Below are 16,982 nucleotides of genomic sequence, written 5' to 3'. Positions count from 1 at the left end.
CATAAACACAATATCCCAAAATTTAAATTTTTGTAACACATATTCAAAAAAATTCCTTTATTTTTCTTTAATTTCATGGATTTAAAATGAATCTTCATAAGTGTGTCAATTGGTTTCACATTTCATATATTCTCCCCCGGTGAATCAACAAAGTTCTTATTACAAGCACTGTTGAAACCATAGATCCCTCTGAAATTTGAATATAGCAACAGCAAGCAGTAGCACTAGTAGCAGCATCAACTTCTGTGCTGCCTCTATTTTAATATCCACCAATATATTTTTATATCCACCTCAAACAGGATACGCGCAGAAGTTAAAAACAGGGCAATTTCCTTTCAAGCATCTTATTCAAAAAGTGTATTCTCGTGTTATATTTTCATTCATTGAACAGCGAGCAATTGAAAAAACAAAAAAGCACAAAACTCACCTTAACCTTGGTTCGTGGTGATGTACATATATGAAATAAAAATAACAAGAAATTTAAGGACAAAATTTATATAAAAAGGATCTACAAACCTGTGCAGATTTTAGTTTATTACCGGTCGTTTTATAGAAAACATTTAAAAAAATATCGGAAGAAATATTTGTCTGAAGAGAAAAAAATATATAATCAAAACATATCCATCTTATCGGTAAAAAAAAATTGTTGATCATTTTCGGTTATAATCGAAATTAAATAAATTAAATCATGCAAAACAAGAGTGTCCTTAAAATAATGAAATAACTTAGTTACATTAATCATAATTACTTATTCCATCAAATAATAATAATGTGTTACTGTTATAAAGAATAAATGAATACCCCCAAAGCCAATTATTATAAGGGTTGAGAATAATAAAAGTTGTTAACCATTTTATTGTCCATTAAGTTCGCGCAAAGGTATACGTGAAGTTAATTTATTTAGGGTGAATTTTAATTATTTTAAGTGAGTCGCATTATCCTGCAAGAAATTATATATTTTTTTTAATGATAACACTTACTAAATAATTGAAGAAAAAAAAAACTCACACGATTCCTCAAACAATAGCTTCATTAATGGTTTAACAAAAAACTTGAAAACAAGAGTCCAAAGGACTCATTTGGGTTTGTCTTTTTTATATCACAAAGAGTGTAGTGTGTGGAGATCCTTTAATACTGAATAATGGCCTCTGATTTAGCACTAAATGTGAGAAAATATATAGTAAATGTGTTTAATGTGTTATAAGTGCACGCTTAATTTTATTGGTAGTTAAGGATAATCGTGTGTGGTTTTTTTGTGTGATTCACAGAGACAAAAATGATATTATTTTTGGAATATTCATCTACTTTCTATTATGCACCAGTTAAGACAGTCTTTTTTTTTTTGTTTAATTTTGAAATTTAAATTCCTATTTCTTTAATCATCAATGGAGATTTACATAAATTTATTTCAAACAAGGATATCACACGTTATTTTGTGTGTGTAATTTACGTGAAGACCTTGAAAAGGAAATACGTTTTTTGAGATAAAATGATGTAATGTATAGAGAACATTAGATAAAAATCATTGTCGTTCTAGGCAGGAAATGCGGTTTATATTTCACCAAATAGCTATTACCTTTTGAACTTATTTTTTGGTTTCCATGCACCTTTCGCGGTGTAGGTTCCTACTGACAGTTGAGATGTGTGCAGAATTGGAAATTTATTTCAACCAATATTTCAAATCCTCAATATGTATATATTTTCGGATTGTTTTTCGTATTATGTACTCGTATATCAGAAGCAAAGATAACATTACGTTGATATGATTACAATTTATTTTTGCTTAGACTGGATTTTTCTCATGATATTTGTTTGCGATAAATTTTGAAAATGGATCGAAAAAAAGTTGATTTATGATTTTGTTGATTTCGGTTTACTTTTATGTTGATTTATTGACTCATTCGGTCAAGTCAATAAAAGAGATACTTCATTATAAGCATTTGTGGATATTATAGAGTAAAATATTTTAAAAGAAAGAAAATTTTGGTATAATTTATTGTTTTTGCGAGCTTATTTTATGCTTTTTGGGCTACTGAGCCTGAATATTAGTTTGAAATCGTCGAAAAAAACTGAAAAAATTTTCAAAAAATTTTGAAATTTAGTTTTTGAGATATAACTCATGCTTGAGAAGTGGAATTTTTTCACAAGCACGACTTATGTATGTAGAATAAAAGAAATTCATAATTTAGCCAACTTTTGTGTTATTTTACGAAAATAGTGCTAAAATCTAAAATTATTTTTTTTTTTATTATAAAAATTGGGTGAAATAAAAATTGTTGGTAATGATTTCGTTTTCGTTCTCTTTAAAACTAGCAGTTTTTCAGAAAAAAAAGCTCGCTTTACAAGTAATAGCCCAGTACCAAAAAAATAAAATGCACGACTGAGTCGCACCAACTTGCTCTTAGAGTTAAAGTTGCTTAAATTTTTAAGACTTTTTATATATAAATTTGGAAAATATAGGTACAAAACAAAAAAAAAATAAAATTCGTTTTTTTTTTAAATAACATAAAATCTGAAATCAAATTGCTCTCCAAAGCAGTTTTGATTGATATATTAAGATGCATTTTTAGAAAAAAAATTTTCAAAATCGTTAGAGCCGTTTTTTTATAAATAATTTTTTGGAAAAAAAGTTTTAAAATAAAATTGGTATGCCATTTTGTAGAAATCACTAATCAACATCTAAAACCAAAATTTCAAAAAAAAATTCAATTTCAAATTTCAAAAAAAAAAAATTTCAAAATTTTTTTAAAAATCCAAAAATTATTTTTTTCGAAATTTTCGGCTTATATTAAAATTATATAAATGCTTCTTCACAAAAAGTTTCGTTGAAATCTAATAAGCTGTTTCAGAGATAATCGGATTTAAAAAAAAAAAAAACGGTTATATGGCAGGTACCGTTAATAATGATTTTCAAAAAAAAATATTTTAATTAGAAGATAGACCTTGTTTTGAAACTTAGTAGCGTTATTTTTGGTCCAAAAAAATTAATTCCAAAAACCCCTCTGGAGAGTCTTCAAAAAATGCTACATACCAAGTTTGAAGTCAATCGGTCTATCCATTTAGGCTGTAGCTCCTTATACAGACAGACAGACAGACAGTCAGATAGACGGACTTCCGGGACCCACTTTTTTGGCATTCTCTACCATCGTAATGTCATGGAAAAATGTTATCTCAACTTTTTTTTGTACGAATGCATAACTTGATGTACATATAGTACCTATATCGCAAGTAAAAAGCAGTCCCTTTTCTGAATTTTTCAATACTTCAAATTCATGCTCGGAATCCCAAAAAAACATATCCGTATTTAAGAACAACTTTAAGACCTTTTCATTTTTATATGGTTCTGAATAAAATATGACTGGACTTTCTTTTTTCAAGTTTCATATAAAAATTTAAAAAGTTAGTTGCAATATACCGACATTTTATTTTGATTTAATTTATAGTTGAAAAAATTCATAGAAGTTTTTTTTTCCAAAAAGAAAAAATGATTTTTCAATCCAAATCTAAAGATAAGAGATTTTCAATATGAAAAATTACCAAAACATGTAGATATTAAAAATCTTTCAAAGATTATGACTTTTAAAACATTCTTGTCTAAAAATTAATTACAATACAGAAAAAATAAAAAAAAATTAAATATTAGCTGTGTTTTATTATCCTCGTGATCCAGATCAGATCATTGTTCTTATTAGCTTTACAACAAAAGCAGGATTTTGTTTTTTTATTGTTTCGCAAATAAATTAATGATCTGATCCGGATCACGAGGAAAATAGAACACAGCTATTGTTAAGAAAAATTTTGCTTTCATAATAACAAAATCTTCAAAATTAAAAATGCTGACATTTTTCAAAGTACAAAAAAAAATATTTTTTTTTGAAAAATCAATTTTTTGATACCGGTTCAATAAATTATTTCGAAATTTCATTTTTAAGTGTTGATTAATTATATTTCTTCAAAATGGCATACTAACTTTCTCATTGAAAAATGTTAGAAAATTTTTAAACATGAACATTTTTTTTTTTAAACGGCTCTAACGATTTTCAATTTTTTTTTTTTTCTAAACATTCTTTGTTACATGAAATTAAATGGGATACTTCTTTTCAAGGTCAACATCTTTTTGCTTGATTTAGCTCCAAGAAAACGAAAACAAATGTGAAGAGTGGATATTAATTAATAAGAAGAATTTCAAACTTTTCACTTCTGTTAAAGTGCATCCTTAAAATACATCAAAGTATTTTCGTATTTTTTATACTTTTCAATTTAGTTTCCTAGAAATTACTCTTTGTGATCCATTTTATTATCTATTTTAATATAAATTAAGAGAAGATTATTTCAAAGAAAAAAATGTGTTAAGACTCAAACTTATCGTTTAGTTCTGAAAAAAAAGTAAAAAGGGTTTAAATCATCAAAGATTTTTCGAAAGGAATTCGCTACAAATTGCAATATGTTTGTATAGATGAAATTATAAAATTGAACTAACTTAACTGATAGAATAAAATTCTATTTATATATTTTTTACCTTAAATTTTAAACAGGAAATTTGTCGAAACAAAAAAGTTTTTAAAGAATTTCAAAATTTTAATTTTATCCAATCCATCCATCGATTCATATTTTATTCAGGGTTAAACCTTAAAAGTTTCGTTCAGTATTGCCTCCATTTAATTTCGAAAAGTAGTAGTCGAAAATGTAAATGCTACTTCAACTTACACAACAGATATGATTGAATTTTTTAACACTTGAGAAAAATGTTTTATAGAGTTTTTGAAATTCAAATTTTAAAAAAAAATTGTATTAGAAAAAAACACAAGTAAATTTGCCTTCGTATTCAGAGAAATTAAGAAACAGAAGTTCCAACAAATATAATAATAATAATTTTTGGGGATAACTCTTAACTACAGGATAATGTGACTGAAATAAAAACTACAACTAATTAAGAAAATAGTGATAAAAATGAGTAATAGTAATAATTAAAAAAAATAAACATAAATGTATATAAATACACAAGTTATGAAAAATTCAAATAAAAACGATATGGGACGCCCATTTCGTTATCTCGTTGGTAAATGTGCCCGTGGAGCTGAAATTACAGTAGCTGCAGCTTTAAAAACCCCATCACAGTGGACTAGGGTTTTTCAATTGGTGCCGGGGCCTAAAATTCGACCAGATGAAGTTCTAATGGTAAATAATAATTAAGTTTTTTTTTTAATTTCTTTCTATAATTACATGAGTTCTCTTTCACTATCGCCCAGTTTTTCAGTTCGAAGTTAACTCAAAGCTAGTAAATTCTGAAAATTAATTAGTTAAATGCTTTTAATGAAAGTGATTACGAATCCAAAAAAGTTAACATTTTTTGTAAAAGTTTAAAGAAGGATTAATTAAATTAATTTACATTAATTTCGTTTTTTGTTAAGAACTGTAAATAGTTTTTAGCAATTATTTCTGTGAAAAGGATTTTTTTTTCAAGTGTTTCACTAATCATCAAATGTTGAAATAAAAAGAAAAAAAAAAAACAAAAATTGGCATCAGAAACTATTTCTATGATGCAAAGATATATTTACTTCTTACATGTGACGAATGACGATAATGGGTACAAGGTAGAATTTACTTTGTGCATGAAATGCTTTGCAAATGCAGGATGAACCAAAGGATGCTCTCCTTAAATCAACGAATTTACATCGGCAAACAAACAATGTAACATGTATGTATTTTGTTCTTCTGATGAATTATCTAATTTGTTGACAGTGTCAATATTATTTTCATCTGAAATTTCTTGTTACCTTGACAAATTGAAAGTTTCGTATATATTTCAAATAGAGATTGAATAAGAGACTGAAACAGACAGAAAAAAGTATTGTGTACTTATTTCAATTATTTACTTCGTTTGGCACTAATTTATTTAGTTCTTTTGAAATAAAATTATAAAAAATAATTTTTAGTAAAACCTTTACGGTGTTCGTTCAACTTTAAGGTGTCTCCTCAGTCCTCACTATAATCTTGAAGTATAAACACATACCCAAATAAAAGTTGGGCGACATATCGTCTATGTCCCAGAAAATTTTAATTTTTTTCTGAGAAACTTTCAATATGAGACAAACAAATATTTGAATCATATTTATTTTTAGATTCTATCTTAAATTTTAAAATGTTGGTACTTTTTGCTGAAAACGAATGCACTTTTAAAGTATTTTATTTATTTTCCTGGATTTTATAGTCTGCTGTTTTATTCTTTTTTTTTTTTTTTTTGTTTCTGGAAAGTGGTTTAGCACATTCAAGAGAATATTCTGATACATCAAATGGTGTAGACTTCATCTCGATTCCCCCTAATAATAAAGATAAATATTTGCCTCAAGGCAAGGACTTTTCTAATAAAGCTATTAGATCATACCTCTGTGAGTTTTGTTTGTAAATCTAAAATGTGTAATGTTTCAGTCTTCACAAGAAATCAATCAATTAATCAGGAAATGGTTTTAGATTTTGATGTTTAACAAATACTGCTACAAAAGTAAATGAAGATCCATTAACTTCTTAGAAAACATAAAATTGATTTTGAAACCGGATGTTCTACCAAATTGCTTAATTTGTGTTAAAAAAGTTTTTTATTATGTTTATTTAATCTGTGAGGCCATTCAACTGTCGAATAAAATTAATTTATCTTTTAAATATTGTAATTTCCTTGGGAAATTAGATTTCTTTAAAAGCTGTATAAAATGAACGAAACCAAATACATAACTATTTTAAGTAGGTAGACGACTTATTTTTAATAGGGTAGACTATGAAGGAAACATTTTAGGTATGTGACTACTGGGTCTATTTTTGACAATAATGGAACAAAAACATTCATTAAATGATAAATATTTCATTCTTATATTTTTTTGACTTAATTTTATTTTTTAACTGCTTACAATAGAGATTAGAATAATTTGTATATACATTAGTTGAGTAATCTTCTATTTTGTTCTTAAAATAATGTAAAATCTTTTTTGACCGACCCAGTATTTTGAAAAAAGTGCAAAAAGTGCATTTCAGCAAATAACTTCAAAAGAGCCCATTTTAAATTAAAATTGGTCCAAAGCAATGCTACAGGAATATAATCTGACATTTCGTAAGAAAATTCAACAATGATATCAGCTTTAGCAACATGGATCTTAGATGGCTCCCTCTCCTTTTAAGACAAAACCTACGTCTTGTTTGATACAAAAATAGATCTTTTGGTTCATTTAGGTTCAATAACCAAAATATAATTTAAAAATATTAGTTTCGTTCATCGTTGCAAAGTTTTGATGCAATTCAGAATTTTCGTGTTAGATTGAATAAGTTTAAAAAAATGTCTCAACTAATTTTCAACTGATTTTCATAAAAAAATATATCTTTGGATTTCGAAATGTTTGATTGTTTAATTATGAAGATACTAGCTAACCCCCACCCGCTTCGCTGAGTGTACTTTAAAAAAAAACAGAACCTGTTTGAAAATACATTTAAACCGAAAAAACTGGTTTATTGTAATGAACATTAACCAATTTATTGTAATTTATGCAGTTATTGGACATTGTTAATGGAATAGCGGCACTTGATTCGAAAGGCCGAATTACAATTCAAAACAATTTTTTCAATGTAAATTCAAAAAATGAATTGATTCAAAGTGTATTTCCAAGTATAAAGACAAATTACAAAAATCATATTTGGCTGAGTGAACGTGCAATAATGGCTGGTACAAATAAAAATGTTTCTGAAATCAATGCAACAATTTTAAACTATATAAATGCACAATGTTTTGCCTACAAATCGGTTGACCCTATCATAAATGAAAGCAATGTATCAAATTACCAAACGGAGTTTTTGAATTCATTGGATATACCAGGACTATAATGTATCAAAAAGCCTTGCCATATTATTAGGCCCAAGCGAAAAAATACAATTTTTTGGTTCATGCTGCTAAATTTTTAAAGTTTTTGTCGAAATGTCTTTAATTTTTTTTATCTCATTTACCTGTGCTTATCATGTAGATACGGTTTGCCTCAAAAAAAAGTCAAAGAATTCATACTTTTTGATACAAAATAACGTGCATAAGGGGATAAGCTCCAAAAGACGTTTCCTATGGAATTCATGCCGGAAGAATTATCAGATCGGTCCAATACTTGAATTTGTATATCGAGGAATAACGTGACATTCTTATTTTTATGGCAAGGATCCAGTTTTGCATAGATATAGATGCTTCGAGTCTCGAGCCTATTCTGAAATCGTAGAATCAAAACGTTCCCAAGCTCCTTTTGTTTTGGTCTGGAGCTTTGGCGTTTTCCACGATATAAAAAGAACCTCATCCTTTCCCTGAAATAGCAGCACAGCCAATAATGATCAAAGGATGTTTTTTTATTTGATTAACGTACTTGTCTGTTCTTTTACGAAAAAAAAACTACTCCAAATCTTAGAAAATTACGTACTATCCAGACGATTAGAGCTTCTATGTTTATGCAAAATGCGATCCTTGCCATTAAAGTTAAGCATGTCACGGTATTCCCCGGTACAAAAAAATTAAGTATTGGACCGGTCTGGTAATTATCCGGGCGTGAATGCCATAGGAAACTTCTTTTAGAGCTTATCCCCTATTGTAGGGGAAAGTGGCCTAAAATGGCACCCCAAGGTAAAATGGCCCCCTTGCTAGAAATCGTAGAATCGAAAATAATTAGAAAGTTTTATGAACGCGAATCTTTAATTTATCTGGCAAAACCAACATATACGAAATTTCAGGAACTTGAAGCCATTATTTGAAATTTGACAGGTCAAACTGTCGCTATCCACATCAAAAAGTACACGCGTTAAAATTTTGTGAAATTTTTTTTGCAAAAAAAAAGTATAAAAAACATTGTATTTTGGAAAAAGAAGTTAATGTGGGTACGCATGAAGTATTGCTTATTAATTTACTGAAATAAGTTAGTTTAAAACGATTTTAAATTTTTTGGTGTAAAAATTAAATTGAAAAAACTCAAAATGGGCAAAATGGCCTACTTAGTGCTCGGGTAAAATGGCATACCTATTTCACATGTCATTTTAAATTTTTTTTCACCTTTTCATTTTTTTAAAGTGAAAATAGTTGCTATTTATGAACGATGTACAGAGAGGAAGTCCTGGACTGAGGAAAGCCCTTGATTCCGTCAAAAACCTGGAAAAAAGCATCCAAAACACTCAAAGTTGCAAAAACTACAAAAACGAGACGAGCAACCAACATGAACTGGGTTTTGAATGACTCGATGAAAGATCTGGGGGGATAAGGCACCACTTTTTCCAAAAAAATGGAAAAGAAGCCCTTTGACTCAATTTTGCATTTAAAATCACGTATGTTTGGACAGTGTGCCATTTTACCCGGGTAAATTTAATCAGTGAAATTTGTAGACGTCTCGAAAATTAAAAAAATTAAATACTTTTTGGAACTTTTTCAACTCGCAAATGAAAAAAATGTGAGAGTAATAAATTAAACTTTGAAAAGTATATAGCATTTAAGTTTGAATGCTACTGTTTTTCGAGATATAGGACATTTTCCTTAGGGGGGCCATTTTAGGCCACCTTCCCCTAACATGTTCTACTTCAAATATGTATTATGCCTAAAATCAATTTCGAAATGAAAAAAAAAACAATGTTTTTGAACTTCTTGAGATTAAGTCTTGTTTCGTTCAGAAAACTACATTTTTTATATGTACATTGTTCAAAAAGTCATAATCTCTTTTTTATAATATGACCACGAAAATGTTTGCAATGCAGTTTTACATAATGCAATATCTTCCTTGTTCATTAAGATATTCTTATAAGTTTTGTTCTTTTTTGTACTTTAGATAATTTGAAAATTTTTTTTTTTTTTTTTTTTATTTTGATACAATAGCGGCTAATTTTTCCTACACCATCTTAAATTGAAAATATCAACCATAAAAATCGTTTATTGAGATTTTAAAAATTCAAAATTATTTCATCAACTTTTTTGAACAATATCAGGCAATTTTTGAACAAAATTCAAGCTTTGTGTAACATAAAAACCTATTTTTTTTTTTACAAAATTCAACTATTTTTTTGTTAAAAATAAAAAACAAAAAATCAATCATTGACATTTTTCTCAATATTTTTGAGGTAGGTAGGGGAGAGGTGCGGAAAGTGAGACACCCTTTTTTTAAATTGGTATATTTTAGAATGTTTTCAAGATAGCTTAACGAAACTTTGAAGTCAGTTTAAGACATATTTTATCTTAATGTTGAAAAAACTTGTAGTTAAAGAATGAATGAGAGCACCACATTGGACTAAAATGTTTGCAAGGGGTGCGATCAGTGAGACATTCTTAGGTGCAAAAAAAATTAACGAAAACGTCAAATAATTAGGTAACTGACAAGTATTATATAATTAATTAATTTATGTTACTTTAACCCATTTTTTCAACAAAAAAAAAATAACAAAAGCCAAAAAAAACGAAAGAAAAAACACCACGAAATCATATTAAAGTCATGCTAAAATAATAGATTTTATAAAAATCTATGTCTCACTGTTTGCTTTTTAAAAATGTCTCACTGTTTACTTTTTGTCATTTTTCGGAAAAATATAAAAAAAAGAGTGTGTGTACACATGTACACGCGACTGAAGTTATACTTCTCATTCAGTATTATGTAAATGAATTTCATTTGATATTTTTAATTTCTATTATTAAGTAATTAATCCACACTTAGTTTTTTTACATTTTTATCAAGTGAACAATAAATTAATTCTTTCATCCTCCTTGCGTCCATGTATTTTCAATTTATTCTGTGAAATTTACTCATGTTGTGCGGTTCAGAACGTACGGTATATGGTTAACGAAAGTAAATAAATTGCGCATAAAATGTGCGATATGGTAATTTTATGAGAATTGTGTGTGCTTCAGCACTAGTAGTAGCAATATGGAACTTGAACAAAGCTCAAAAGTTAGCTGAGCTCAGCTCACAGCTCAGCTCAAATTTTGAGCTAGCTCACTTTTGAGCTATGTACCATAGCTCAGCTCATTTGAGCTGAGCTGAAAGTGAGCTGAGCTGATGGTTGAGCTGAGCTGATGGTTGAGCTGAGCTGTTGGGTGAGCTAAGCTAAAGTGAGCTGAGCTGAGCTGTAATGGGTGAGAGATACATTGATTTTTATTTGGAAAGTATAATGAAATATGAACATATTTAAAACTTTTATAAAAAACAATAGCTTAAGATGTTTGGTTCTAGTTATTAATGGAATTATTTTAACACATGGATATTTTTATAAATAAAACAGATAATTTTTCGTGATCTTTTTTCTTGGTTTTTTTAATAGTAAATATATTTCTATTTTTTTTTTATCATAAAAAAAAATTCCGGTACAATCCGGTTTTTCGACTTTTTTCAAAATTCCGAGAAAATCACGTTTGAAAGTTGGGGTAAATTTTTTTTTCGAAAAATCCCCGAATCTTTGAACGCTCCTGGAAGCTAAACCGCTTGAGAGCTATTTTTGGGAGTGATGCCAAATGATAGCTTGTGTCATGGGCCTACGCTTTGCACATTATCAGATTTTTAAAAAATCCCCTTCCATGTTAAACCGCCACATCATGCCTATTTTATCAGAATCGTGCCTATTTTTTTTTTACTTTTAAGTCCTCCCGGTTTGAGAACGCGTGGACCTACAGGGATGGGAGTTGTACCCAAATGTAGGTTAGAGTCCCCGCTACCTTTTGGCACCAAAAATTTTATTTTCATTTTCTTCAAAAATTCCGAGATATAGGCATTGGAAGTTGGGGGCGCTCACTTTCAGCTCATCTCACTTTCAGCTTAGCTCAAATGACCTGAGCTATGGTACCTAGCTCAAAAGTGAGCTAGCTCAAATTTGAGCTGAGCTGTGAGCTGAGCTAAAATGTGAGCTTTTTGCAACCCTGGCAACTTGCCACATGGAAATTACCACATGCAACTTGCCACATGCAGCTTGCCACATGCAACTTGCCACACGCAACTTGCCACATACAACTTGCCACATGCAACTTGCCACATGCAACTTGCCACATACAACTTGCCACATGCATTTTGCCACATGAAACATGTAACTTGCAACGTGTTGTGTGTTTTATGTTTGCCGTACTGCGGCGTACTGCATTTTTAAATACTAAAGTACTGCCTACTCAAAAGGTGAAACGACAGCCCTGCTACCCAGGGTGATCGCGTCATAATCCCTTTGACATTCTTGTCAAAAAGTAAATTTTCATACTCACCCTCCCATAAGAAGTATAACTTCAATTACAAAAAACGAGAAGGAATTCTAATTACATGATATTTTTTTATGAAAGAACATATAAATATAATACATATCGTCCCGTTTCTGCGTGAACCACGTATCTACAAAGCAAATTTTGTTCAGTTCTTAAAAGAAATATACATTTTTCTTGAAATCAAAAATATGAATTGAACAAAAGGAAATCAAATTATGTTTAAGACATATTGATTGAGTTGTTTCTAAACTAAAACCCTTGTATCTATTCTTTCTGTAAGTTTTAGAGCAATGTTTAAGAGAAAAAACAAATCTTTGAAAAAATGTACTTACGAGGTTCAAGCAGAAACGGGACGATATGTAAAAAAAAGTTCTGTCCACTAACCAGATTTTTTTTGTGTTATATACTCTTTTTATAACACTCCAAAAACTACTTTCACCTGATTTTGTGTGATATTTTACGATGTAGGAAAATGGACAGCTTTAATTTAATCGGGACAAAATTAAAAGACGCAGACGGGGAAATAAACGTTTTGACCCAAACTAGCGTTACTGTGCTTATTTTCAGAAAAGAGAAAAATGGATTGTCTCACTGTTCGCATCTTTCTCCTAATTGTAAAAAAATATTCATACATGTAATTGCATAAAGTATAACTTTTTTGGGTCAAGAACAATTTTAAACTGCACTTTTTCATATCGACCCCTTTTTTCTCTCCCCCACCCCATTTTCGGCCTTCCGCTGTCATCCAATAAATGTTTCAAATTATTGATACAATTAATCTTAATTTTGCTTATCACTCGTTTTCAGGTTAGGTATATAATAGATTTTTAAAATATTATCTTAGAGCGGTCACTATGGCGTATGCGTAACTTTTTTTAAACATTTTTGTTGGTTTTAAGAATTAGGAAACGCATTTTTTTACCATAAAAAGGTCTAAATGGTTTATCGCTACAAAATAGAATCTCATTAAAAAAAAAAAAAAATGCTCTCTCATTTTAAACATTTTTAAAGATTTTATAGATAGTTGTCTACCGAGAGGTTGTAGTTGATTTTTGTATAAAGAAATAACTTTTGCGTATCAATATTTTGAAAAAGGAAAATCGTTGCTTAAAATTTTGTTTGTTGATGTAATTGTGTATTACTCATTTATGAATATCGATGTGCAGTTATTTTTCGTTATCGTTCGTTATCGAATATTAACAACAGACAAATATTTTCAACAGAACTTTTTTACCCTTTCGGAAACTAACTTTTTTCAAGTCCGTCGCACTTATCCTTTTAATGTTTTTTTTTATTATTGATTTACTCTTTGACCTTAAAAAATAACCAAAACAAATTTAAGATTTTGTATTTAATCTGTGGAACAGACATTATTTTTCTATTTATGAAAAAAAAAAAAATAGAAAAATAGAAACTATGAAGTGAAGGAAAATTTGCATCATCAACCGAGTGCAAGTCCTTTTGTGTGCACAATGCAGTAATGCACAATAAATTTTGATTAATAGCCTGTCCTATCTCCTATCTTTGTTGATACAAGCAGAATGATATGATGTTGCTCTCTGCAGGAGAAATGTAATTTATTATTTTGCTAAAATATTTCTCTCTGCATTATGTGAGGTTTTCTAAAATCTAAACATATTTAAATTTTTTTGAAATATTCATAATAATTTTATCATTTTTTGGTTTAGAAGGGGAATTCTTAGAAATTCCTAAATAAGTTCAAAGAAGATTGTAGATTAAAATTTATTTTATTTTTTTTTTATATTTAACAGGCAGCTGAAGCAGGAAATTTAGAAGATTTTACCAGATTATTTCAAAGCGACAACACAAGACTATCAATACGAGATGGCAAAGGACGAACGGCAGCACATCAAGCAGCTGCAAGGAACCGAGTTAATATATTAGAGTTTATAAAACGCCAACAAGGAGGTAAGAACAAAAAAAAATCAATCTATTTGCATATAAATGAGTTGTCTTTTGTGGTTTTAGTGTATACTTTTTTAATTACCTTCCTGAAATCCAATTTCCGTGTTTTGTAAAAAAAAAAAATAGATACGAACAAAATCAATACTCTAAAATGAAAGCCCAATTTTTTCGTCTTGGTTTAAGCTGTTTGTTTTTAATTATACAAGTAGTTAAGCAATTTAATACAAGCCAAATACCAAATAGGAATTGCGATGTTATAACCTCCGCAACCACTTCCACTTTAAAAAAGTGTTAACTTTAAATAGTGTTAAATTAAAATAGCTAATGTATAGTCAAATAGCTTTTCAAGATTTAATGCACGCATTTTGCATTCAATTTTGTTTTCAATGATAAAATTGTTTACTTGCACTAAACAAAATTTTGTATTGCAAAATATTGTTGTTTTTGCAATTAAATTTTTGTAATCAAATTAATTTTCATAAATTTGGAAGGAAAGCAAATACATTTAAAAGATAATGATTTTTTACAACTCTGCAGAAAAGATATTTGGGAGATTCCCTAGAGGTGAAATAAAATTTTCTTAGAATCAAAATTAGAGGTGCATTAATTATTTCTTTAGAACCGAATGTTTTTTTTAATGTTTCAAAATATTTATTCATAGATATACAAAAAATATATTTTTTTTTAAAACGGCTCCAAAATGTTAAAAAAAAAAACAATTCCCAACATTCTTTGTTGTTACAAGAAATAGCAAACATCATTTGGAGGAACAATTTAAATTATGTGTTTCCAACATTTCTTTATATTTTATTTATTTGTTTGTCATCAATTAAGATAAAAAAATTAAAATAATTCTTGTGAGAATGCTTTAAAAAGCTTTAATATTATAAACAGTTTTTATTTATAAGAGCAAGTACGTCTGGGTTGCAGACGTGTATTTTGTTTGTTTTCTGTTTAAATTGTAAACTGAAGGTACACAGTTATTTTTGTAAATTAATTTGACTGTACAAGGCAAAAATCTTTTTTGAAAGTATAGATGTCCGAAACTATCGATTTTTAAGGTCAAACCACCACAAAATTACAAAAATCGACAATGATTTTATAAACTAGTGAAAAAAAGAGGTTGAATGTAAAGCCGGTTTACGGACAATGATTTTACGTGATGACGTCCGAAAACAGGTTGTGTGGTTTTGTTTAAAATGAGTCAATTGAAGAGTTTACTTTTTTTCAAACAATCATAATTTACAAGAAAAAGCTAAAAAAATACCTTTTTTATTTTCTCATTATATTAATTTTATTATTTTAAAAGCTTGCAAAAAAATTATGCAATTTAAAAGCCAAGTATTCTTCTTTTATTTTTAAATTTGTATAATGCGCAAAAAGTATAAAAATAATTTATTGAAAACAATCATTTTCATAAAAAAAAGCAAAGAAAACATGAATTTTTATCTTCCCACGTCATTAATTCCATTTTTTCCCCTAACAACCCATAAAAAATGTTATACCATGTGAAAGCTTATTGTCTTAGCTCAAAATATATATATCGGTCAGGTCTATGAGACATCTAATAAAAGAGCTAGAATTTTTTGAACTCGATCAAATTTCATTAAAAAAAGCAAAAAAAAAACATTTATTTGTATGTTCACCGCTATGGAATCAATTTTTTTGTTTGACAACCTATACAAAATTTTACACCATGTAAAGGCTTATTATTTCACCTTTCATATGACGTATCAATCTCATTTCAAAGATGCCTACGAGAGAAGTTAGAATTTTTTAAAGTCAACCATGTGGAATTTCCAGACTGAGATTACGGTACTTCCAACACTGGTGGCTGTTCGGGGGGCAACAGATCTCCACTGGTGTTTTGAGGTTTTTCGTAAGTTTCTTGATTTCACATTGTGTAGCTTGTAGTTAGTCTACCGTTATGTGTGATATACCAAATGAAAGGTAGTTATATTAGGATGCTCATAAAAGTTTAATAAAATTTCTATCTGCTCTTGATCAGAAGTTATAACCTGTTGAATTCTAAAATTTTATTTTACCGTTATCTCAAAATTATGTTAACAAAAATGATTGAAACTTCGCACGCATATAGTCGTAATCATGGTCTATCATTACTCCATATACTTTATTCCTGTATCTATTAAAGAAAAAAAAAAGAAAAATAAAAAACCATGAAAATCGGTTAAAAACGGTCAAAAATGAGTGTGTTTATTAAAAACTTGTTTCTTCCGTTATTCAGACAAAACTCACTTAACGATTCCAAGTTTTGGCACATGTATGCATAAGGCCAAGACCTACATGTCCTATAAGTTTGAGATTTTTTGAACGCTCTAAAAAAAGCTAAAAATCAAAAATTACCCAAAAATACCCCTAAAAAACAAGGTGTTTTTCAGAAATTCATATTTTGAAACGCAGAGTGTTGAAAAAAATCCGTATCAGACGCCTAATTTTGTTTTCCCTCATCTTTCACCTGTCATCTTTAGAATTGTCAAAAAAAAAAATTCCTTTACCCAAAATCATCATTTTGTCATAGCCCAACACTTGTACAACGTTCAAACAAAACGTTAAAGCTTAGTTTAAAATTTTTTAGAATTTTTTCTTAAATGCAGTTATTCTTAAATTAATCTCATCTATCTACAGCAAAAAAAAAAATAAATTCTCTAGGACTTCGCGTTTAGATCTGATCCCAAATTTCATCTTTCCGTTTTACCCCTGTTTATCCTATTAAATGACGGAATTTTTAAAAATCCTTCATTTCGATTAAGCTTTAGGTTATTATCTTTCAAATAAGATATAAAAGGTTTTTGTATGTATCTCTAATATT

At 28.6% G+C, this 16,982-nt stretch overlaps 1 protein-coding gene across 4 annotated transcripts in view; it reads left to right on the top strand.

Moving 5' to 3' along the window:
* Positions 1-16,982, top strand: part of LOC129909069 (transient receptor potential cation channel subfamily A member 1) — a 67,058-nt gene that overhangs the window by 18,806 nt on the left and 31,270 nt on the right. For 2 of the 4 annotated variants that reach the window (XM_055986015.1, XM_055986014.1), the window contains exon 4: positions 13,999-14,155. In XM_055986015.1, the coding sequence (XP_055841990.1) occupies positions 13,999-14,155 (157 nt within the window). Of the gene's footprint in view, positions 1-4,984; positions 5,179-13,998; positions 14,156-14,601; positions 14,717-16,982 lie in introns of those variants that run through there. The other 2 variants (XM_055986016.1, XM_055986017.1) reach the window with 2 other exon arrangements.

Source organism: Episyrphus balteatus, chromosome 2 (assembly GCF_945859705.1).
Source record: "Episyrphus balteatus chromosome 2, idEpiBalt1.1, whole genome shotgun sequence".
Taxonomy (NCBI): Eukaryota; Metazoa; Arthropoda; class Insecta; order Diptera; family Syrphidae; genus Episyrphus; species Episyrphus balteatus.
The sequence above is the reverse complement of the archived record's forward strand: the minus strand, read 5'-3'. Positions and strand labels throughout refer to the sequence as shown.